This window comes from Spermophilus citellus (assembly GCF_964194105.1).
Source record: "Spermophilus citellus genome assembly, chromosome: 8".
Classification (NCBI taxonomy): Eukaryota; Metazoa; Chordata; class Mammalia; order Rodentia; family Sciuridae; genus Spermophilus; species Spermophilus citellus.
The window spans coordinates 106,791,845-106,817,476 of NC_138189.1; the positions used below are offsets into that span (position 1 = coordinate 106,791,845).

A 25,632-nucleotide genomic window follows, 5' to 3' on the forward strand; every position below is an offset into this window, starting at 1 on the left:
TATAACAGGCCCAGGTTTCCCAACAGCCAGCTGAATATGCCACTTAGAATATCTCACACTTAACTAAAATTTAACATGTTCCAATCAACCTCCCTTCTTAGCCAATAAAAGCACTTATTTCTCTCCCATTCTTTCAGACTGCAACATTGGAAGTTGGTCTGGACTTATCACAAATCATTTTAATTTTTCTTCATTTTCTTACTTTTTTCTTTCTTTGTCTTCTCTTCCTTATTTCCTCAAAGCATTGGGACCAGGGCAGTAAACACTTGAGCCTGAAAACATTGGAGCTGGACTGTTCTAATCCTGAGTTCCAACCTTGATTTGGCCACTGACTGACTGGGGGACCTTGGTTACCTCATCTACAAAAGAGAATAATAAGTAGCGAATTTAGAGGACCAATCTGAGTAAATGTAAAGCACTTAGGAGCCTGGCACACACTAAGCGTCACCTGTTAGTTGTTATTGTTATTATTATCATTATTATTCCTTAGGAACTTCAATTCAGGCAAGGACTGGGAAACCTGTTGCATTCTTACCTCAGGGAATTTGCTTAATCTCTCTCATTCTCAGTTTCTCCATGAAGAGTGATTTCTAATACTAATTTTCTAACATGAATTTTTTTGTCAATATTAGGTAATGAACTTAATAAAGCAATCATCTGATAAATTCTAGCTATTAGTGATATAATGTGACGGCTAATAAAATTAATACCCTGTCATAAAAAAATCACCATATTTTTTATTCTATTTCCTGTTTAGATATTATACATGTCCCTGATATGCATTTTTATATTTTTTATGATTTTATAATGTTGAAATTATGGAATTCATGCCATTTATCATTATTTTAGTCCTGTAATGCTATTGTTTCTGCATCATCTTAAAAGTTATCATGTGCATAGACTTCATCAGGCTGATCTACAGCATGTCACTGAATATTTAGACTTTGTTCATTTGAAATTTAAAAGACACTTCTGTTCAGTTTTGCTTTTTGGCTTCTCTGAGATTATTTCTAAGACCTTTCATGTGGTATCTATAAACAAGCATTTCCAACATTTTACCCATTCTCTTCATATCAAAATGAGGGTCCAGTTTGGCAATATATTTTTTAAATTTGGGGAAAGAAGGTAATTTTAATGCTCACCGATTTGGGCTTTCGAATAAAAGCAAAATATTAAGTAAATTCTTGATGTATAGTGTAGAATTTGGGTAGATTAAACACATTGATTTTTGAGGGAAGGGTGGGCCTGCAGCCAGAAGGCAGGTTTTGCTCCTTATCCTGCCTGAACCCACAATATTTGAAAGCTCTTGGACTCTGTATGCACCCACAAGAACAAATGTACTTTTTTTCTATCCAAATATCTCTTAAGTAAATATTAACCATGTTGCTTTGCCAAGTCCTTTATCCAATAAAATGAGGAATTTGGATGGAATGATTCCTGAAGTTCTTGCCAGTTATATTGTTTTTTTTTTTTTCTTAGACCTTACAAAATGCGGGGGCTGCTTTTCTGAGTAGAAAGCTGAATGTCTTAAACTCTGGCCAGACCCACTCCCTTCTTTTCAGAAGAGTGGAAGGGCTTCTGAATCAGACAGATGAGACTTAGGATTCTGCTGTGGCCACTTACCAGCTTCATGACACCTCACAACATGGGACTAAACATCAGGCTCTGAGAAATAAAAAAATCTGGCGGTCCATTTTCAAAAGATAGTATTTAGTTTTAAAATGTAAAAAGACTTGGGGTGTAAGAAAGGCAGCTGAGGGGAAAGCAAGATGGAAAGTTAACACTCAGTGTAAAGATTTACAGCCCTTTGACAGATGAGAAAAAAAGGGGCCCTACCTGACCAACAGAGATAAACTGTATCTATGCCAAAAGGTCCAGGGAGACTTTCCTGTCACAAGAGAACAAAGGAAGGTGAGGATAACTAAAGGTATATTTCTTTTAAGTAACCCAGTAGGAAATACTAAAACCTGTCACATTCAAGAAGATTGTGCACCCCATAGTACTCAGCCAATGAGGAACTGGGGAGGAGTCTTGTGCTCTAGGAGATAAAACAGTGGTTGTACCCAGTCTGGGGGTCTCTGGCCACCAGGCACCTGATCTTGCTAGACTGTCATTAAATTAAAGCTTCATTTTTTACTGTTCCTTATGTATCTTAGATCATTCTTTGGGCTTAGATAGGTGACTATGTTTCTCATAAGACCCAGGCTGACCACCTGACCCACCTGAATGATAGAGAAACTCTACTTGAAAGACAGAAAAATTGGGGTCTTAGTTCATTCAGAGAGAGAAAAAGAGGAGGAAGGGAGGGAGGAAGGGAGGGAGAGAGAGAGAGAGAGAGAGAGAGAGAGAGAGAGAAAGTCAATTAGCCCCTCATTGAACAATTAGTCCAGTTGTTCAAGATATACCCCCCACTTCTTATCCTTTAATATTTGTGTGATTTCATATTATATTCCTTCTATAAATCTCTCAGGAACACCACCCAGCATACAGTTCTGTTCTTGAGGCCAATCTATCTTAAAAAGGACATTTAGAGACCTGGAATCTCTGAGTCTCTCTTCTCTCACCTGTAAAATGAGAATCATAATCATAACTTCCTTGTAATGTATTATAAAGGTTACAAATATCTATGATAATGTATGAAAAACTCCAAGTAGAGTTCCGGAAACACAATAGTTGGCCATTCGGTTCCTGTAAATTTATGCCTCACAGAGTAACTAACAATTTATTAAGAATTCAAATAACATCTGAATCCATTCTGTGTCTGTCCATTACTCTGTAAAAAGCCATCTGGAGTCTTTCAAGTTTGGAGCAAGTGGACATGAAGATGTGTGGTGAGAGAGAAGATTGATGGCCATTCTCTAGAATTAATTCCTGTTCATTGATCATCTGATCACAGTGAGACACAGACCTTTCTTACCTTTTGTATACCCCTAGTTGACTCTTTACACCTGCATAATTAAAGTTGTGAACATCATTCCTTTGACAACTCTAGAGAAATATGCAGCTTATGTTTATGTATATGTGTTGACAGACTACATATAATTAAGCAGGTATATGCACTGTGGTCTCTGGGTATTGGTAAAAGACTTGAGATTTGATAAAAAAAAAATCAAACTCATATTCTCTTGCTTGAACTCATAGCATTGAACAAAAGACAACAGAAATGTCCAAGTGAATTTTTTTTTGTTTGTCAATTAATCAAAATGATCAATCTTTAGTCTCTAACTCAAATGTCTGCTTTCTAAAAGCTTCCTCTGAGTCTTCCAGTGAGAATGCTCTTCCCTTGATAAGCCAGGTAATGACTGGTTTACCTGTTTGCCTTTCTCCCTCAATATACCCCGAGCTTCCCTTTATGGGTAATAATTGTAGATAGTACTTATTGAGTGTTCTCCCACCTGCCAGCCTCCATGAGAGTTGCTTTGCATAATTTTTTCATTTATTTACCATAGTTCTAGAAGTGGTGCTCTTATTCCTTCTCACCCTACAGAAAAGAAAGCCACGGCAAAGAATAATAACATATTAAGTCCTAGCTCACATAGCTCGGAAGGAACAGGCCAAAGGCCAAAATTACTACCCCAAACTGCCCCTTAGCATGGGCAGAGGCCATCTCTGACTCATCACTTTGCCCCTAGACCCAGCTTAGTGCCTGACACAGGGAGGTTGTCAGTCAATGCTGGTGGGTGTCGTATGCAACAGAAATGCTAGGGACAGCGAGCAGCTTTGCTGTGGCTGACTGTGTGTCTGCTTCTCTGCTATAAATAGAAGGAGCAACTTGTATCAGATACAATCCTCTGGCCCTTGGCTCTGCCTGTGCTGTTTCATTTCCCTGCTGACTTACTCCTCTCCTCCCTAACTGCAGCAGGAAGATTCAAAGTTGGAGTCTGGTGCAGACAAGGGAAAAGAGAACTCGGACCTGAGCAGGACTGAGAGAGGGGACACATGGAATGAGGGGAGGGAGTATGTAAGAAAATATTTAACCTAATGGAAACAAAATGTTATGTACAGTGGGCACATTACAAAATCGAGGTGGTTTTTTTTTGTTTTTTGTTTTTTTGGCATTACAGGTCCGTGCCCTTTGCTTTCTAACTTAACTTGGTCTGAGTATAAACTGATAGGCGTGGCTTAAAAACCCAGATCACGTGCAGAATCCACTGGCACTCAAGCAAACAAAATACCCTTGCAACCCAGAGGCTGTATGTACTGGTGCAGGGAATTCTGCAGGTATTCTTCAGTCTCCTGGACCGCAGAGAAGACAGAAATAACATGAGCACAGCAGGCAAAGTAAGCAAAAAGATTTACTATTAGACATATGTTCTTATTAGCATAACATGTAAAAGGATCCAGTTTTTGATGAATAATCTAATATTAATTAAACTAGAAATAATATGTATTAATGCAATATGCAATGTATGTTACGATATATGATACTTACTGAACTACAATGAAAATAAACTATTCCTAAATAACTTCAACAATGTGTAGAATGTGTAGAATGAGTCTGTTAATATCTTTATTTCCTACTTAAATAAATTTGCAATAATGTGATAGTTAATTCCAAGTCACTTGTAACTAATTGTCAAATCTACCTAACATTGGAAATGTCTATCATCAAAGGTTATCTTTATATTGAGACACCATAATTTAAATGATATCCTTTGTAATCTTGTTCTTCTTACAAACACGGGGAAGTCAAGTTTAACTAAAGTTTTATGAGAGGAATTTGATTCAGAAAACTGAAATTTCCTTTTAAGCCTGTCAAAATCTCTGACAAAAGGCATATTGCTCTCAAAGCATTAGAATCATCAATGTTCAGAAAGACAGCATCAACATGCAAATTCTGATTGAGGTACAGAGAAATACATGCAGTCATTCAATATATCTAATTCATACTGTTTAATGGCTCAATTGCAAAAGCCTGTACAACTGTTTCCAACGTGTTTGTTGTTTGAAGAGTGGCTTGCACTGTACAATATCTCACTATGGTAATTCTCTTTACAGATTCTGAGGGTTCTCTATACACTGTGTGGCACTGTAACCCCATATTGATCACAGTGGGACCACTTGACATTTGCCAGTGTTCTGATTTCATCTTGTGGTTTTTCATTTGTATTTACAGTATTTCAAAAAGAAAAGTTTTGGGAAAAAGAAAAATTTAAGTTTGCCAAAACTTGGCTGGAAAAAAATAGGAAATTCATAGAGAAAAATTGTAAACAAATCATATCAATGAAAATGATAATAAGCAATCTATCCTTTCGGGTGGAATGCCAATTCTTCACTCTTTGAAAACCTTTCATGTATGTTTACACTGCATTTTGTTTTCTTCAAATGCTAAATGGTGCTAGAAATAACATCAACTTCATAAGGTAGTTGAGAGTTTAATAAATTTGTACTATTGACATTTAGAATTGCATCTGGTACATTGAAATAAGTCAATGTATTTTAGTCACTGCTATTATTGTTGTTATCTAACTTTTTGTTTGTTTTCTTTTCACTCCACTTTGAAGATAAAGCTGGATTGATCTTAATTTTCTTAACAGTCAACTTTGTAGTTTTGGAAAAATTACTCAATCACTAAGTCAATTAGCTTCAATCTTTTCAAATACAAAACAAGGCAATAATCCAATAATACTTTCCTGGTAGCAACCTTGACAGGTTTAAAGATGGTAAAACCTGCACAGACCACCATGTGCCTGCCACATCATGGACACCCAATAATCAGAACCCACCTACAACTAGTATATTATTTTCAAGTACCCTCATATTTGTTTTGCCATTGACCATGGGAAAAAGGAAATTAGAGGAGGAGAAGAGGCCATTTGGGGAAAAAAAGCATCGTATGTGGCAAGAGAAATATGAAATTATTATAAAGTCAGATCCTGTGGACTTTAGCAGAAACTGAGCAAGTGAGAAAAATAATGATCAGAACTTCATGTACAAGTCAACAAGTCGCAGGCAAACAACCGATTTCAGGACATTAGGATATCTGTAAGGATGGCCTAAAAAACTGTGACTTACAGTTAATTATGATTCTCTCTCCTGTGGTAATGCTTCACACATTTTTGAAAGTATTTTTTAAAAAAATATTTGTGTAAACCATACTTATTCATTTCTATGGAGCACTTTGTGACACAGTAGGCGAAGGGGGGGGACGGATGTTTGCAAAAGTGAGAACTAATTCCTTATTTTGAGAGTATCATCTTTCTGTTTGATTTTCCAGGTAATAAAATGCAAAGCAGCTGTGCTTTGGGAGCAAAAGAAACCCTTTTCCATTGAAGAGGTGGAAGTTGCACCCCCTAAGGCCCATGAAGTTCGCATTAAGGTGAATTTTTTTTTTACTTATATTTAATTTTAGGTTAAAAAATTTTCAGAGCCGGGTGTGGTGGTGCACACCTGTAATCCCAGCAGCTCAGGAGGCTAAGAGGAGGATCACCTGTTCAAAACCAGCCTCAGCAACCAGGAGGCACTAGGCAACCCAGTGAAGCCCTGTCTCTAATAAAATATAAAATAGGGCTGGGGGTGTGGCTCAGTGGCTGAGTACCCCTGAGTTTAATCCCTGATACCACCTCTGAAAAAAAAAATTCAGAGACTATTCAAAATAGAAACAACCAAAAAAATCCATTAACAGGCACTTTTTATACTGTTGTCCATATAATGTGTTACAACTATTGCTAAGTCAAGCTATAAATATATTGTTCATTTTTTGAAAAGTAACCAAAGAGCATGTACAGTATAATCCCAGTAAAACAAAAAAGAATTTATGCATCCACGCAGAAATAAAAAGGGTTATATACAAGGTATCAAAATCAATTAACCTTAAATATTTTCTTGGTGATAATCTGCAATTTTTCCTTCCAGAAAAGCATGCATTCTTGCATATTGTGTCCCACAATATTTCAGGATCAATTGTTCTAAATTATTTAATTCAGGAAAGGAAGGTAGAAAAGGGTTTTGAACAATCCTGAGGACAAACAATCTTTTGCATTCGGAGAGTAGGGGGACAATTAGCAAGACTTGAAAACTTTTCAGAAGCAGAATTTCACACATGTGGATATGTTATGTCCTTCTGAGAGTCATTATCTTCTCTGGACCTAATCACTGGACCTTTGATTTGTAGATGGTGGCCACAGGAATCTGCCGCTCAGATGACCATGTGGTCAGTGGAAACTTCCATTGGCCTCTTCCTGTGATTTTAGGCCATGAGGCAGCTGGCATCGTAGAGAGCGTTGGAGAAGGGGTGACTTCAGTAAAACCAGGTACAGAATGCACATTCCGGGAACGTGCTTTAGTTCAAGATCCCAAGATCATCCAAACCAGATGAGAAAAAAGAAGCAATAAGTGCCATAAAACTGGCGCAAGCTCACAGATGAGGTGGGCTAGAGAGGTTCCCTCCTTCCCTTTCTCCCTGGTCTGACTCAGGCAGGGTACATACCAATGATCTTGTATTTTCTCCTTCAACAACTCTTTATTGAGTAGCTACTAAATACCAGGCACCAGGTTAGTGGCTGGGGTATCTGAGCATCCAAAGAGACACAGAGCCTGCCAGAGTGGAGTCATGATTTCATACCTTCCATTTTAGAACTACAAATGGGGCAAGGGGAAAAAACCTAAGTCTAGATCCCGAGACTCTAGATCAGCTTATGGAAACCGTTACTTCTGTGCTAAGTTCACAAACTGGGGGCTGTGAGCCTAGGACTGAGTCAACACGATCTTCCTTTTCCAGTATGGCCTTCCTTCTCAAACACAGAACAAATAAAACACACTAGATGGAAGGAAACCAAAGAAGGGGCGGAAGGCATGATCATAAACCAAATCATTTTTATTATCTTTACTCCAAGTTAAAGGTGACTGGGTACAAATGGCTGATCATTTTATTTTTAATATTTGTTTTATCTTCATTTTATTTTATATTAACATGTTTTGGGAAGTAAACGATAAATAAACAGAAGATTTTCATGCCATCATCCCCACATAAAGTTTATTTATAAAATGTAATGGGCCAACCGTTTTTCTTGGTCTGGTTGGATACGTAGTGTAGATGATTAAAAACAATTATGTTTAATTCTAAAAAGATCACTTTAGCCAGTAGACTCAGCCTTCCTACTATCAAATATTCAATTAAAAGCAAATAATACATAAACAGTTTGATTTTTGACTTAGTTTTCTAAGCCAAAAATTGGAAATAATAATAAAAAGGCACTCTTACTTTTAACTCTTGCTTTCTCTATAGCAAGAAAAATAGATCATTAATAAATTATCAGCTAAAACAGTTGATAGTTCTTGTTCTCAATGAGAGAACATTGAGAGTTGAGATTTTCACAGGAATTTTTTTAGCTCTTTGTCCCATTTTTGTTAGTCTTTCTCAAAAAGGAATGAAGATTTTTTTAAAAGCATTCCTTTCATAAAAAAGATAAGCACAGTCACTTTGAAAAGTCAAAAAGTGGTTGCTGAAATTCTCATTTTGATTGTAACTTATGGCCAATTTCTGTTTTATTTTTATTCTAAAAATGTTTTATTGCATTTATTATTTTACTTTATTCATTTTTGTTTTATTATAACTATTGTACAAAATATAAGATCTTCCCAGCATCTAGTAGAACTATGACAACTTGAAATTTATATCTATACTTACAGCAGGAATATTTCAGGTTTAATTAAGTAAGGATTAAATGAGATGATGTGTGTTAAGTCTCCAGGAAAATTCAGGGTGTGCCATAAACATTAGCTATGTTTTCCCCCCCTTTCCCCTCACAACCTCTCATATGTGATTTCGTATAACGTTGAGGGTTTCCTTCCGTTTCCATGCAATTTCCCCTTCTCTCTCCCTTTCCCTCCCACCACTCATCTCTGTTTAATGTTAATCTTTTCCTCATGCTCTTCCTCCCTGCTCAGTTCTTAGTTGCTCTCCTTAAATCAAAGAAGACATTTGGCATTTTTTTTTAAGGATTGGCTAGCTTCACTTAGCATAATCTGCTCTAATGCCATCCATTTCCCTGCAAATTCCATGATTTTGTCATTTTTTAGTGCTGCATAATACTCCATTGTATATAAATGCCACATTTTTTTTATCCATTCATCTATTGAAGGGCATCTAGGTTGGTTCCACAGTCTAGCTATTGTGAATTGTGCTGCTATGATCATTGATGTGGCAGTATCCCTATAGTACACTCTTTTAAGGTCCTCAGGGAATAATCTGAGAAGGGCGATAGCTGGGTCAAATGGTGGTTCCATTCCCAGGTTTCCCAGGAATCTCCATACTGCTTTCCATATTGGCTGCACCAATTTGCAGTCCCACCAGCAATGTACAAGTGTACCCTTTTCCTCACATCCTCGCCAGCACTTGTTGTTTGACTTCATAATGGCTGCCAATCTTACTGGAGTGAGATGGTATCTTAGGGTGGTTTTGATTTGCATTTCTCTGACTGCTAGAGATGTTGAGCATTTTTTCATGTACTTGTTGATTGATTGTATGTCCTCCTCTGAGAAGTGTCTGTTCAGGTCCTTGGCCCATTTGTTGATTGGGTTATTTGTTATCTTATTGTCTAATTTTTTAAGTTCTTTGTATACTCTGGATATTAGGGCTCTATCTGAAGTGTGAGGAGTAAAAATTTGTTCCCAGGATGTAGGCTCCCTATTTACCTCTCTTATTGTTTCTTTTGCTGAGAAAAAACTTGTTAGTTTGAGTAAGTCCCATTTGTTGATTCTAGTTATTAACTCTGGTGCTATGGGTGTCCTATTGAGGAATTTGGAGCCCGACCCCACAGTATGTAGATCGTAGCCAACTTTTTCTTCTATCAGATGCTGTGTCTCTGATTTGATATCAAGCTCCTTGATCCATTTTGAGTTAACTTTTGTGCATGGCGAGAGAAAGGGATTCAGTTTCATTTTGATGCATATGGATTTCCAGTTTTCCCAGAACCATTTGTTGAAGATGCTATCCTTCCTCCATTGCATGCTTTTAGCCCCTTTATCAAATATAAGATAGTTGTAGTTTTGTGGATTGGTTTCTGTGTCCTCTATTCTGTACCATTGGTCCACCCGCCTGTTTTGGTACCAGTACCATGCTGTTTTTGTTACTATTGCTCTGTAGTACAGTTTGAAATCTGGTATTGCTATGCCGCCTGATTCACACTTCAAAAAAAAAAAAAAAAAAAACAAGGGAGAGAACTGAACAATAACAGATGAGGTAGAGAGGGAAGATGGGAGGGGAGGGGAGGGTTAGGGTTAGTGGGGATAGTAGGGCATAGGAAAGGCAGCAGAATACAACAGTCATTAATATGGCATTATGTAAAAATGTGAGTGTGTAACTGATGTGATTCTGCAATTTGTATTTGGGGTAAAAATGGGAGTTCATAACTCACTTGAATCAAATGTATGAAAGCTGATATGTCATGAGCTTTGTAATTTTTTGAACAACCAACAAAAAAATTTAAAAAATAGATAGATAGACAGATAGATATTGTGTTCAACTACAACTAAAAAATAAATATTAAAAAAAAACATTAGCTATGAATGTAGTGGAAATAGTTTTTAAAATCCATGTTATTTTCTACATTCATTTTTCTTCTTTGGGAATCTTCATATACCTCTTAAATCCAAATGAGGAAAGGCATGGTTGATTGAACGCTATTTCTTGTAGCCTTTTAAAAGATACACATCGTTTCATGTAAGGTTAAGTTCTTGCTTTATTAATTCCTGGAGAGAAATTTAAGAAAAATTTGGGTTTTTTTTCCCCTCCAGGTGATAAAGTCATCCCCCTCTTTAATCCCCAGTGCGGAAAATGCAAAGTTTGTAAACACCCAGAAGGCAATGTCTGTTTGAAAAGCAGGTAGGTCTCTTATACTCTCCTTGCAGAGCTAACAAAGTTGCTGCACATTTGTTTGCTCCTGTTTCATGTCGCTTGTGTGTCTGTGTGTTCCATTGATCAGTTTACAACAACCCCAGGGGACCCTGATGGATGGCACCAGCAGGTTCACCTGCAGGGGGAAGCCAGTCAACCACTTCATCCACACCAGCACCTTCTGCCAGTACACGGTGGTGGATGAGATGGCGGTGGTCAAAATTGATGCAGCATCCCCGCTGGAGAAAGTTTGCCTCATCGGCTGTGGATTTACAACTGGTTATGGCTCAGCAGTCAAAGTTGCCAAGGTAGTATTGACAATGGCCAATGAAACCCGTTCGTGTTAAGACAGTAAGGACCAAAAAGGGAGCAATTTCTCATAGGAAACAGAGATTATTTTCATGGATTTGTTGATTTGGTATGTATTATTAATTTTTAAAATTATTTATTTGTTCTAATTAGTTATACATGACAGCAGAATGCATTTTGACACGTTGTACATAAATGGAGCACAACTTCTCATACTTCTGGGTGTATATGTTGTAGAATCACATCAGTCATGTAATCATATAGGTACATAGGGTAATAATGTCCGATTCATTCTACTGACCTTCCTACCCCCAAACCCCTCCCCTCCCTTCACTCCCCTCTGCCTAATCCAAAGTACCTCTATTTTTCCTTAGCATGACCCCTTATTTTGAATTAGTATCCACATATCAGAGAAAACATTTGCCCTTTGGTTTTTAGGGTTTGGCTTATTTCACTTAGCATGATAGTCTCTAGTTCCATCCATTTACCAGCAAGTGCCATCATTTCATTCTTCTTTAAGGCTGAGTAATATTCCATTATGTATATATACCACCTTTTCTTTATCCATTTATCTGTTGAAGGGCATCTAAGTTGGTTCCATAATTTGGCTATAGTGAATTGAGATGCTTTATAAACATTGATGTAGTTGTGTCTGTATAGTATGCTGCATTTTAAGTCCTTTGTGTATAATTTCAAGAGTGGGATAGCTGGGTCAAATGGTGGTTCTATTCCAAGTTTTCTAAGGAATCTCCATACTGCTTTCCATAATGGCTGCACCAATTTGCAGTCCCACCAGCAATGTATGAGTGTACCTTTCCAACATTCATTGTTGCTTGTATTCTTGATCATTGCCATTCTGACTGGAGTGAGATGGAATCTCAGTGTAGTTTCGCATTTCTCTAATTGCTAGAGATGTTGAACCTTTTTTAACATATTTGTTGATCAATTGTATTTTTTCTGTGAAGTGTTTGTTCAGTTCCTTAACCCACTTATTGATTGGGTTATATGTTTGTTTTGGGGTTTTTTTGGTGTTAAGTTTTTTTAGTTCTTTATATATCCCGGAGATTAATGCTTTTTCTGAAGTGCATGAGATTTTCTCCCATTCTATAAGCTCTCTCTTCACATTATTGATTGTTTCCTTTGCTGAGAAGGATGCTGAGAAGCTTTTTAGTTTGAAACCATCCCATTTATTGTTTCTTGATTTTACTTGTTGTACTTTAGGAGTCTTATTAAGGAAGTTAGTTCTTAAGGCAACCTGGTGAAGATTTGGGCCTACTTTTTCTTCTATTATAGGGTCTCTGGTTCTAGTGCCTTTGATCTACTTTGAATTGAGTGTTGTGCAAGGTGAGAGATAGCGGTTGAATTTCATTTTGTTACATATGGATTTCCAGTTTTCTCAATACTATTTGTTGAAGAAGCTATCTTTTTTCCAATGAATTTTTTTGGCACCTTTGTCTAGTATGAGATAACGGATTTTTGTGGGTTTGTCTCTGTGTCCTCTGTTCTGCACCATTGGTCTATGTATCTGTTTTGGTGCCAATACCAGGCTGTTTTTGTTAGTGTGGCTCTGTAATACAGTTTAAGGTCTGCTATTGTGATGCCTCCTGCTTCACTTTTCTTGCTAAGGATTGCTTTGGCTATTCTGGGTCTCTTATTTTTCCAAATGAATTTAATGATTGCTTTTTCTATTTCTAAGAAGAATATTATTAGGATTTTAATAGAAATTGTAGGCTGGGGATATAGCTCAATTGGTAGAGTGCTTGCCTTGGATGCATAAGGCCATGGGTTAAATACCCAGCACCACACACACAAAAAAAGAAATTTAATAGAAATTGCATTAAATCTGTATAATGCTTTTGGTGGTATGGTAATTTTGACAATGTTAATTCTGCCTACTCAAGAGCATGGCAGGTTTTTTATCTTCTAAGGTCCTCTTCAATTTCTTTCTTTAGTGTTCTGTAGTTTTTATTGTAGAGGTCTTTACCTGTTTTGTTAGATTGTTTCCCCAATTTTTTTTGAGGCTATTGTGAATGGTGTAGTTTTCCTAATTTCTCTTTCAATGGATTCAACACTGATGTATAGGAAAGTGTTTAATTTATGGGTGTTTGTAGTGTTGATTATTAATAGAAAAATAGAGACCATGTCTTAGAAAATTTACCTGTTTATCACAGATGAAAATGCTGTTGATATTAAGAATAAGTTAAGAGAAAGCAAATATTTCATTTTCAATAATTATTATCTTATATTTCTTTCTTTGTGGGACTACTAACTTTTATGACTGGGGTGTCACTTATTCATTCTACAATTAGAGAGTAACTATACACACATCAGGCCAATAGGTTCTACTGGGTTCTAAAGCAGTCAAAGCAAATAAAATGAAGTGTTTGCCTTTGAGGAGCCAAAAACCATGGATACCTTACTCCCAGGATTAGGATCGATAATATATTCCAAAGCCTCATCTGATGACTTCAAACTGGGGACCACCCACTCTGCAGATCCAAAGAGAAATGCAATGAAGCTTTAGCAATGTGTTATTTCCACCCATTATGGGAGTTCACTGCTGCACTTCTCCCCTGCCATGAACAAACACACACACACACACATGCACACACACACACACACACACACACACACAGGATACTCATAAAAATGGATTTCATTCATTATTCAAATACAGTCCAACTTTATGGTACATTATTGTTCTGTGCACTTTTTTGTTGTTTTAATTTTCTTCTTCTTTCTTTTTTTTTTCCTTTGTTGTTGTTGTCTACAAACCTTTGGTTTTTTATTTGTTTGTTTTTTATATGCAATGCTGAGAATTGAGCCCCCTACCTCACACATGCTAAATAAACAATCTTTCCACTGAGCCACAACCCCAGCCCCTCTGTGCTTACTTGTTAATTCAGGAATGAAGATACACAAATATCACATTAGTCACAACCTATTTTATCTTAAAGTTGTCAGTTGAATTTCATCTGTTGTTTATGCTTTGCTTTAAGCCCAGAATAACTCTTAAATGCTTCACATCTAATTTCTGCTCTCTTCACACTGGTTATGATTATTGGTTGTGTGTTAATGGACCAGGGAAGGGGTTGCTTATTGGTAGCTTGATTGGATTACTTCTTGGTCTCCTGGAGTGACCTTGTCTACTTTTTTCATCCCTTACTCCCTACCCCCACTAAATTGCTTGTGTGTGTGTATAATGTACTGAAGCTGACTATCAATGATTTGAGCCATTGAGAGTTTCTTCAAGATTTGAGTCATTGGGGGCTGTGGTTGTAGCTCAGTGGTAGAGTGCTTGCCTAGCATGCATGAGGCACTGTGTTCGATTCTCAGTACCAAATATAAATAAATAAATAAATAAAACAAAGGTATTGTGTCTATCACAACTCAAAAGAAAAAAAATGATTAGAGTCATTGACCTTTGTGGCTTAAAGATCATCCAGTTCGATGGCTCTCAGCCTTGGCTCCCCATTGAAGTGACTGGGGATGGCATTTCACCTATAGAGATTCTGATTGAATTTATATGGACTGTGACATTGTGATATTTTTAAGCTCTCTAGGTGTATACACTGTGTAGCAAAGCTGAAAAGCCACCGACTCCTCACCCTGTTTAAACATGAAGCAAGAGTAACCAAAAGAGATTTTGACAGAAGTTTGGATACAGTCTGAACAGCTCCTGGGAGCATCCAAGGCTGCAATTTATACAGCTTGGGCACTGCAATGATTGTGTAATCCATTTTTGCATTTTCAAAAACAGGTCACCCAAGGTTCCACCTGTGCTGTGTTTGGCCTGGGAGGAGTTGGCCTGTCTGTTATCATGGGCTGTAAAGCAGCTGGAGCATCCAGGATCATTGGAGTAGACATCAACAAAGGCAAATTTGCAAAAGCCAAAGAAGTGGGTGCCACTGAGTGCATCAACCCTCAAGACTACAACAAGCCCATTGAGGAGGTGTTGAAGGAACTGAGTGACGGAGGTGTGGACTTTTCCTTTGAAGTCATTGGTCGACTAGACACCATGGTATGTACCCTCAGGATGCCTTGAGCTTTTCACTTTTGCAATCTAGAGTATGCAGCAGAATATAAATATTATGTAACAATATGTTTTTGGAATAGCGATTTCCATCTTCTTTTTATTACTTGGATTACCTAATTTATTGCTATGAGAAATCCTTCATTTTGTCAGTAATCAAACCTGTCTCAAGTAAGATTTCTCTTTGAATGAGGGAAAGGGTTCATTTTTTAATTGGGCCATTACAAATTAACTTTATTGGTTTTCTTGTCCTTTTTTATCTTTACAGAATATTTTCTGGTACTTAGCAGGAAAAGTATATGTGTCTGAAAGTGATTCAGTGTTTCCAATATCTATTAAATTCCTGCCCATAAGGAATTTAATCTTACTATTCTTTGATTTGTGCTCAGATTTCTAGCTTGTTCAAATATCAATACTCTAGTGATTGTCCTTCTGAGCCTAAGATTCAAATCCAAATGGCTCTTCGGAGTCTCCATTAGGAATATCAGTAGATCTGCTCTGGACATCCACTATAGATGGAAGGTTCTGTTACATGGATCCAAAAGAAGAGATGAGCCCAGCCCCCATTTCTCAATCAGAATGGAAGTGAGGCATCCAGTGACAGTGTTCCTGCTAGTTCATAGAGCATCATTCAATTCAGGAGGCCATTCAATGGCCCACCAGCTAAGGGTCCTTGAGCAAGTGGCTCAAGCTCTGTGTCTCAGCATCTTCACCTGTAAAACATGTCCGTTTGCATGTTTTAATGTGAGTCAGTACATTTCAACAACTTAGAAGAGGGTCAGGCCTTAGTAAGTATCTCATTTATATTGCCATCACTATGGTAGGACTAATAGCAATAAGACTATTATTATCATTCTGAACATCCCACTCCAAAAGGTACTTATTGGGTTGGTCCTGGGTCCAAGCCCTGTAGTTAAAGGAAGAAAGGAATCCTTATTCAGGGATGGGGGGACAGGCTGGAAGCTCTAAATCTATGGATGGAGAGTGGGGCATACGACAAGCACTCTTTCCCCTGCCACAGCCTCTGGCACCCTCTATGTGTCTCTGTCTTATTCAGCACAGGATCAAAAATAATTCTCCCTTGATTTGACTTATGCTTTCCTCCTCTGTACTATCTGGAAAAACCACTAATATACTTATTTACTGCAAAAATCAGTATATTCCTAGTAGGTCAGCTCCCCAGTTACTGTCACCTGAGTTATATTTCAAAAACTAAACAAGCTGTTGGTAGCTTTATTGGTTTTCAGTAAAAAAAAAAAAAAAAAAAAAAACTTCAACAAGTAAATATATACATTATACAATTTTTTAACTTGGCAAATTTGATTTTCCTCCACATTCTTAACAAATATGGTTTAATAAACTTTTTTGTTTTAATTAATTCATTCTGAATTTTTTTCAAATATCATTAGCTAGTTAAAAGGAGAAAAGAGCAATTTGGGGCCAACTATTATTTTACCAACAGAAAATATGTCCTAAGGAAACTGACTGCCTTCACACATCATTTTATTTTACCACAGAGACAGCACAGTGCCTGGTACATAGAGAGCATCAGCATGTATATATTGAAGTGAATACTTTTTAAAAATCGGCAGATTTTTGCCACTCCCGAAATTTGAGAGATATGTCTCATAGCTTTGTATGGGTTACATGAACTAATGCAAGTAAAATATTTATCACAGTGTCACTCTCAATACATGTCAGCTGGTGATATGCATATGAAACACTATTTCCAAGCTTGCAGTTCTTACACCATCTTTGGAATATGTATGACATTACTTTCAAATAATTCCAAATATCAATTCCTGTGTGTGATACGTTTCTAGCTGTATTTTACCTAACCAGAGTTCTCTAGAATTCTGCTGAAAAAGTCACCAGAGACCAATAAGACCCAACTGTTGAGGTTCACCAGGAAAACCTAGTGGTATTGGTAATTGGGATCTGTGCCCTGAGAGTAAAATTCTTTGCAGACTTGACCTGGGATAATATGCCATAGATGATGGAGGTTCAAAGAGAGACCAACTTTTTCGGAGGCTGTAGCTTTTCTCACTGTGCCCTTTTTCTATTTTCCCTCATGGAACTGGGTTGTTGCTTTATTTGAAGATGCCAAATGCTTTTTAGCCACATGCTCTGAGGAGATCTGGTCTTCCAAATGTCATTCTTCAAAATCAAAATGTGTATCTTTGGAAATTCTAACACACTCTTTTACTACAGACTATGTTAAAAAATGACTAGAGGGGGACAGTTTCCTGGACTGTCTTTTGAATATCCAGAATAATAGATTCTGTTTAAAGTAAAACTCGTATACAATGGAGAGATGCAAACATCATGTAAAGCATGTCCATTTTAGAAATGGACAACAGAATTGGAATTTACTAAAAAGAGAGATTACCAAGTGGACAAGAGACAAATTTTGATGACGTAATCATTATATCTTATTCACCAATCAAAAACCTGTTCAAAATACATACTTAATAGATAAATAAAAATCAAATAATGAATTCATAGATTGCCTGAGAATCATGTGATGATCAAACAGTGAAAAACTTTGTGAAAACCCAGACTTTACATATGTGTGTAATGATATTTGCCTATTTATTAGTTTATAAAGAAAAATGAAGTACATATAAAATGATTCATCCATTCTTTCACTGAAAAAAAAACTTTCTGGTATTTCTCCAAGCAGCAACACTATCCTAGATACAATGGGAAATGAAGCAGAAGACAATTTCCTTCTTCCAATATCCTGTGAATTATGAGTGGGTACTATCTATCTGAGAATGTACTTTAAGGATGCAAAATATTGATTTTTTTTCATTTCAGCTTTCTGCCCTGTTATGTTGTCAAGATTCATATGGTGTAAGCGTCATCGTAGGGGTACCTCCTGAATCCCAAAACATCTCCATGAATCCTATGCTGCTATTGACTGGACGCATCTGGAAAGGAGGAGTTTTTGGTGGTAAGTTATTAAGCCTGAGGACTAAATTTTCATTAACCTCAGAATTTCCTCCTTTTTACAAGTGACAAGGTCAGGTTTTGAAAAACAATGCGGTTACTACATTGAACATTTATTTTTTTTAATGAACTATAATTTCTATTGTATCTATAGCCTCCAAATTAATTATATGTGGAACTAATGAAGAGAGAAAGTCCCAAGACAGAATACTCTGGTATCCCCATAAACCTTTCAGCATCAGCTCTTTTCATACTCGTTACATAAGGCACAAAAATTCTTTGTAGGACACAGGAAATCTGTAGCAATAATGTATGCCTATATTCACTGCATATTTAGACAATTGCAAACTTTGCTTTTTTGTCTTTGGCCATACTTATCTGTATTGTAATTTCTCAGTGTAGAGGTAATAGGCACCCGAAAGCTAGCTAAGGACCCTACTTTATCTGGGAGGATTAAAAAAAAAAAAGTCAAAGCACTACAAAAGGGTATTGAAGGGCTCATTGTCTGCTACATCCACAGAATGTAGCACTTTTTACAGACTTTTATTTTAATTTCATTGGAAAGTCTCCTCTCCAAATCTCCTGCTTACTCCGACTAACTCTAACAATGATATTATCTTCTTTTCAGGTTTTAAGAGTAAAGATTCTGTTCCCAAACTTGTGGCTGATTTTATGGCTAAGAGGTTTTCACTGGATCCATTAATAACGAATGTTTTACCTTTTGAAAAAATAAATGAAGGATTTGAACTGCTTCGCTCTGGAAAGAGGTAGATTTTAAGTTTCTTTTTATGGTAGGGGACTTTCTAACAGAGAATGAAAAAGTGAAAGGATGAGGAGAAAGTTGATGTCTCTTGGTTTCCCATCACCAGTTCAGTCTTTGCAGATAGCACATCTCAGATCGCACTGTGAGAATCTAAGAACAGTTGCTTTGTGTTTCCTGTCCAGCTAAAGCCAAATGACGTTGATGACAATACATCTGAGTGATCAGAGACAGAGATCAGAATGTTCACTTTTGCCAGAGAAAGCGTCAGAGTCACGCAATCATAGCTACAGTATGGAGTCACTGAAGCCTCAGCTTGGCTATCTAAGGCTGATCATTAATGGCTATACATAATGTTCTGGACATCCCCAAAAACTTTCATTATAAGAGTAAGAGTAACTACATTGGGATGATTTTATATACAGATACTATTAGTTTTTCATGAAAAATACTACTATTATTGTTATTTCTTTCTGCAGTTTACAAAGACTTTTTCACAAATAAAAATTATAATAAGGGGATGGATACAAAATGCTATGTTAAATGTTTAAGTCTTATAATTTCTCCAAAGCGTAGGAGAAAGATGACTGAGACAGGAGGATCAGGAGTTCAAAGCCAGCTTCAGTAGTGAGGCACAAAGCAACTCAATGAAACCCCTTTCTCTTAATTAAAAAAAAAAATACAAAATAGGGCTGAGGATGTGGCTCAGTCATTGAGTGCCCCTGGGTTCAATCCCCAGTTCAATCCCCAGTTCAATCCCTACCCACCAAAAAGTCAATCCATTTTCTACCCCTAACATTTAACACAACCACCTAATTGAATGAGTTTTGTCACCTGCATTTATGTGACAGCTAGGTAGAGTTACATCTGCCTCTCACCTTCTTGTTCCATTATGTATTTTCTGCTACCCCCCCCCAACTTCTTCTCATGAGATTTTCAACTTTAAATAGTATTTCTGATAAAATACTATAGTAGATATTCATCTTACCATATTCTTGAGGCGAGAAAGAACATAGCTTCTACAGAGCTCCAGCTGCCTTCCTAATGGTCTTATCTGCATTACCTCATGTGATTCCTAAGCAATGCTGGCATGCTGGTCCCCTGTCACTATCTTAGGAGAAAAGCTGAACCTCAGAGAGAATATGGCTTAGCCCAAGTCATACAGGTAATAGGCAGGGGAGCTAGAAATCACAATTAGATCTGTTGGATAGAAAAGTTGATTTACTTTCTGTGAAACCACACTGCCTCTCAAGAGCTCAAGAGCTATGGAACAAGCAGTTATCAAATGTTAGCAGCAGCAGCAGCTGGTTAAATAGAATGATGGCAAACGTAGAGATACCAAAACCAGATGGCAGTGTTGGACAACAGGTGAATCATTAAGCAGGCCTGAATGCTCTTTATGAGACGTCCTTACACTGAATGTGAATATTTAAGTAACACAAACCCTGTTAATAAGCAAAGAACAAAAATTATACTTTTCAGTATTAGTAAGGATAAGATGATATGGTCACTTTCATATACTGCTTGTAGGAATATTAATTGTTATATTCTTTGGGGGAAAGCAATTAGATAATTTGTAATTTGAAACTTTTTTAAAAACAGATCCTTTGTGCCAGGAATTCTATTTCTAAAAGCCTATTATACAGAAATAAATGTGTAAACACACATAGATGTTTACATGTTTACTTGCTACCAATAGTATCAAAAGTTAGAAACATTGTAGAAGTCTAATATTAAGAGAATCGTCAAATACCAGCCACATGTTAGAAATTAATGAAGCCAAGCTAGGGATGTAACTGGGTGGTAGAGAACTTGCTTTGCATATGTGAGTCCCAAGTTTAATCCCCAACACCACGAAAAAGAAAAATGATTTTATTACAGTGGGAAATACTCATAACATAATTTGATAAAATTATATAATTCTCATAAAATAGAAAATACAAACTTGAATACACAATATGATCCCAATTTTTTAAAAACAACAGAAAAAGTATACATATGTCTAAAAATGATTAAATAAAATATTAACAAAGGTTATCTCTAAGTTGTGGAATTACAGGTTATTTTTACTTTCATCTTTACACAATATAGTATTTTCTAATTTAACTATATATAATTGCTTACACACACACACACGCACACACACACACACACACATATATGGGTATCTATTGAAAATTTTCAAAAAGACATAAAGATCAATTTTTCTAAAATTGTTTTTCCATCAGAAGGTGGTTTTTTAAAATTTTATTTATTTTTATTTTTTATTTGTTGTTTTTATGAATACATGACAGTAGAGTGTACTTTGACATACTATACATACATGAGATACAACCCATTACAATTTTGATCCCATTCTTGTAGTTGAACATGATATGAAGTATATTCATACTGGTAGTATATTCATACATGAGCATAGGAAAGTTATGTCCGATTCATTCTACTGTCTTTCCTATTCCCAGCCTCCTCCCTTCCTTTCATTCCCCTTTGTCTAATCCCATGAACTTCTATACTTCCCCCCCTACCTTCCCTTGTTATGGGTCAGCATTCACATATCAGAGAGAATATTCAATCTTTGTTTTTTGTTTTTTTGGGGACTGGCTTATTTCACTTAGCATATTCTCCAGTTCCATCCATTTACAGGCAAATGCCATAATTTCATTTTTCTTCATGGCTGAGTAATAATTCATTATGTATATATACCACTTTTTAATCCATTCATCTGTTGAAGGGCCATACCTTTGTTATTGTGAATTGATTGATGTGGCTGCATCACTGTAGTATGCTGATTTTAAGTCCTTTGGGTTTAAGCTGAGGAGTGGGATAACTGGATCAAATGGTGTTTCCATTCCAAGTTTTTTAAGGAATCTCCATACAGCTTTCCAGATTGGTTGCACCAATTTATAGTCCCACCAGCAACGTATGAGTGAAGCTTTTCCCCACATCCTCAACAACATTAATTGTTACTTGTATTCTTTATAATTGCCATTCCGAGTGGAGTGAGGTGGAATGTCAGTGTAGTTTTAACTTGCATTTATTTAATTGCTAGAGATGTTGAGCACTTTTTCATATATTTTTTGACCATTTGTATTTCTTAGAAGGTGGTTTTTCACATTGGCATTAGTTCTCATATAAATGTTACATTTCCAATATTCCCAGGAATGAAGTTCTCTTAGAATTAATCTGTACGAACTTTATCATCTACTTCTAAGAATCCTTAACCATCTCTGTACCAAAGCTCTATTAAATCTTTGACATGGCCTTAACTTTACTAAACTATCAGTTCCCTTAAGCAAGTTATCTATCATCTTATAATTTGTATTTGAGTTTGAATTCCAACCCCATACTAGATGTGTGACTAGAACAAGTTTATAAATCTAAGTCTCAGTTTCTATCATCTCTAAAATGGAAATAATATGAAAAACTACCTAGTAGCATTATTGTTTAGGTTGAAAATTAAATGAGATAATGTTTGAAAAGCATCCACAAAGAACATGACAAATAACAGAAATGCATTACAAGTTATTATTTTCATATTTTATGGCAGGCATGCAGACTCAAAAAATATATTGTTTTGTTTAAAGGATTCTAATGTAGAACTAAACTCTAAGTGGTAGCTATATTCAGGGTGTTGTGAGTGAGTTTAAGATTGGAGAAAACACAAGAGAGAACCAGAAAGGACAAATTGCCTTATACTACCTTAATACATAAGGAACTTAACACACAAGGATGGCAGAGGAATGTCTGGGAACACAGATTTTCACTGAGACACATCAAATGTTTAATTCACTCACATGGAAGAGTGTGAATTGCCTAACTGATAAAAATGTCTTTTCCTTCCTGTTTCAGTATCCGGACCGTCCTGACATTTTGAGACCATCCAGATGCCTTGCCTTGGAGCAGTATTCCGACTCCTCTCCATATCATCAAGAATACCAGCCAGAAAAACATCATCAGTTCTGTTCCTTAGAGATGGAATCAATAGAATTACACATACAAGCTTTCTCTGGAAAATCAGAAATTCCTGTGAAATCATTTTTTCAAGCAAATGTTTAGAATCCAAGTGAGAGTTATTGAACATTAGCAGGTGATTGAGGCTAGTAAGCTTTTCATCTTAAGCATATGACTTATGCCATCTTTCCTATTGAGGAAGGCTATTTCTTGTGAGTTCTTATATATTTTTTCTCTCTTTTTAACCATCAGTCATTTACACTAAGTGGAGGGGATCTTCCACCTGTCCCCAGCATAAACACAGCAGGCAATTGTGCTTGAAGTCATCTGTGTCTGTCCCTATTTCCACTGTCTCTACTTTCCTTTCTGTAAAATGTATCAAAGTCAAGGTCAACATCATAGCATGGTAAAGGGATAGACTCAGGTTTAAAATGTAGAATGTTCAGCACTTTTGAATCCAGGGAATTTCTTAGTAACTCAAAGGAAATATCACACATTCTCATACCGTGATGGGAAATGTTTTGTTTACTGCCATTATACTCTTTCTTTGCAGTGAATATGTAATTGCTCTCTTAAATAAAATCAGGTATTATGTTTATGTGATAAATGTGAGGTTTGAACAGTAAATGTGGAAAATAAACTCTTCCTGGACCATATTTTAAAAATCTGTGATTTATATTCATGAAGGCCCTTTATGGGCTAGACAGTTAATGATTACAACTGACTAAGGTGTCATTCTTTTTTGTTAAAAATTATGTGATGACTCTTAAAGTCCAGGGGGCATGGGAATGCAGGCAACTGTGAACACATCATTTAAGATGGTAACTTAGCAATGGCATAAACACCCCCAAGAAGTATATCTTCTAAATAGATATAGATACATGTACATATCTTTTTGCAAAAATTGTTTTATATCTAGAACTTTTCTATAAACAACCATGACTTAAACCAAGTCTATAATCCTGGGATTAATTGAATATTTTGGATATGTTCGGACCCATTTGTTGATGCTTTCCCACTAGAAGAAGAAGATCTACATTATGAGCTTTATCTCCAGTATTGTATTCTATTCTTATTTTTTATTTAAAGGATTGGTATCTATCTTCAAAAGTGTTATTGCTATATCTATGATCTCTTTGATTTTGTAAAAAGGACACTAGACTTAGAGTAAAACAACTTACTACTTACTTTGTGACCTTCAGAAAGTCACTCAAGCTCTCTGAACCTGTTGATTATTTGATTTAATGAAATTACTCTATCAAATCATTACAGCTTTAGAGAGGAAGGGGGTGGGAGGGAAAAGGAGACACAGGGGACTGAAATGGAGTGAGTCAAATTTTATGCATGTATGGTTATGTCAAAATGATCCCAACCATTATGTATAACTATAATGCAGTAATAAAAACATTTAAAAGTTTTCTTTTAAAGATTAAATGGTATGATGCTAGTGAAAAAAAAACTTTAAAGTATTGAAATGCCATGGAAATGTAGAGAATGTGCATTTGCTTTGTCAGAGGATATATTCAACGTCAAGGGAGCTTTCAGAATGTACCAAAAATAATACATTCTTAAGGAGACCACCCTTTGCTGGGGATTGTGTGATTTTTTACATTGGTACTGATGATGTGAGGTCCAGAGAAAGAAGGGTTGGTTCTAACTTCCACTTCACACTTGTGGGCATGAGATCTGGCTGGTGGTACAGAGGCCTCATCTAGCTTCTACCCTCCACCCTCCCAGGTTGGGGGAGTCAGGGGAGCAGGTCACAGATGGGCACTGTTGTTGTTCTCACACAGGAACACAGTCTTCCATGTGGTGGGGGCAGAGTAGGTCACATGTGCAGAATCTAAGTTACATGGACATTGGTGGGGAAGGAGGGGGATGACATCAAAACATCCTAATAGAATCACAGAGTGGCTCGCATCCTGACAGCCTGAAGAGCACACATAGTTGGGGTTTGGGATGGTTTCCAGCAAAGCTTGACTCTTGAATCAAGAACTTCCATATTTGCTGGAGTCCAAGAAAGGAAAAAAAAGTAACTCTTAATGTACATAGTTTGCACTCACTTTTAGGTATCAGTGAAGAGCTTAACTAGAAGGAAGAAAATTTTCAAAGTTCAAAGAGAAAGTATTTTAGGAAGATGGTTTACCTACTAATTCTGAAATACCAACTTAGCTCCTTAATACACTGACAAAGATGAATAACAGATGAACTCTGCATTGACTTCTGAAGACTTTACAAGTCACTGAAACTGCTGTTGGGACTGAGAGTCACCTGGAAGTCAAAGGCAGCTGAGAACTTGATAATTACAGACTTCTAAGCCTGATTATTAAATTCTGTTAACAAAGGCTCTATGCACCTCTAACAACCTATTAGAACCTCTGTTAGGTGTTCCTGGAAAAATCTTAAAGTATCAATTTTATCAAAGTACACTAAGTTTTGTTTGCTATCAAATACCTAACAATACTCAGGAAGTAGGCTATCACAAACAAAGAGAAACAAAAATTGGTGGGGCAAGAATACAGTAGAGTAGGAGCTGTATAGTGGGGCCAAATCATGCTCCTAGGAGAAGAAATGGACCTAGGCATGGGTGTGGCTGGCTCATTTCATTCCCTGGGACTCAGCACCCAGAAGACATCTCACAGCTGCACAATTCTCAAGGGAACCCAGAGCTCAATACCCCAAAGAGCTAACTCAAAACAAAGTTAATTAGAGACAGAAAGAAAGACTGGTTTATGTGTTCTAGCTTGTTCCTTGAAGTATTGACAAGTCAACCAATTACACAGAAACTTT

At 36.6% G+C, this 25,632-nt stretch overlaps 1 protein-coding gene across 1 annotated transcript; it reads left to right on the forward strand.

The window, feature by feature from the left end:
- Positions 1 to 3,827: 3,827 nt before the first annotated feature.
- Positions 3,828 to 24,424, forward strand: LOC308655115 (alcohol dehydrogenase E chain). Its single transcript, XM_081304945.1, has 9 exons — positions 3,828 to 4,281; positions 6,218 to 6,319; positions 7,115 to 7,253; positions 10,738 to 10,825; positions 10,926 to 11,145; positions 14,907 to 15,167; positions 18,000 to 18,135; positions 18,760 to 18,898; positions 22,741 to 24,424. Exons 1-9 carry the CDS (start codon positions 4,264 to 4,266, stop codon positions 22,763 to 22,765), a joined length of 1,128 nt encoding a protein of 375 aa, XP_081161071.1. The 5' UTR covers positions 3,828 to 4,263; the 3' UTR covers positions 22,766 to 24,424.
- The last annotated feature ends 1,208 nt before the right edge of the window (positions 24,425 to 25,632 follow it).

What these genes read in the sequence shown, in the direction of transcription:
- LOC308655115 (XM_081304945.1), top strand. An exon ending in GGTGACTTCAGTAAAACCAG is followed by an intron (nt 7,254 to 10,737) that starts GTACAGAATGCA and finishes TTTCCCCTCCAG; the next exon opens with GTGATAAAGTCATCCCCCTC. An exon ending in GAAAGGAGGAGTTTTTGGTG is followed by an intron (nt 18,136 to 18,759) that starts GTAAGTTATTAA and finishes TCTTCTTTTCAG; the next exon opens with GTTTTAAGAGTAAAGATTCT.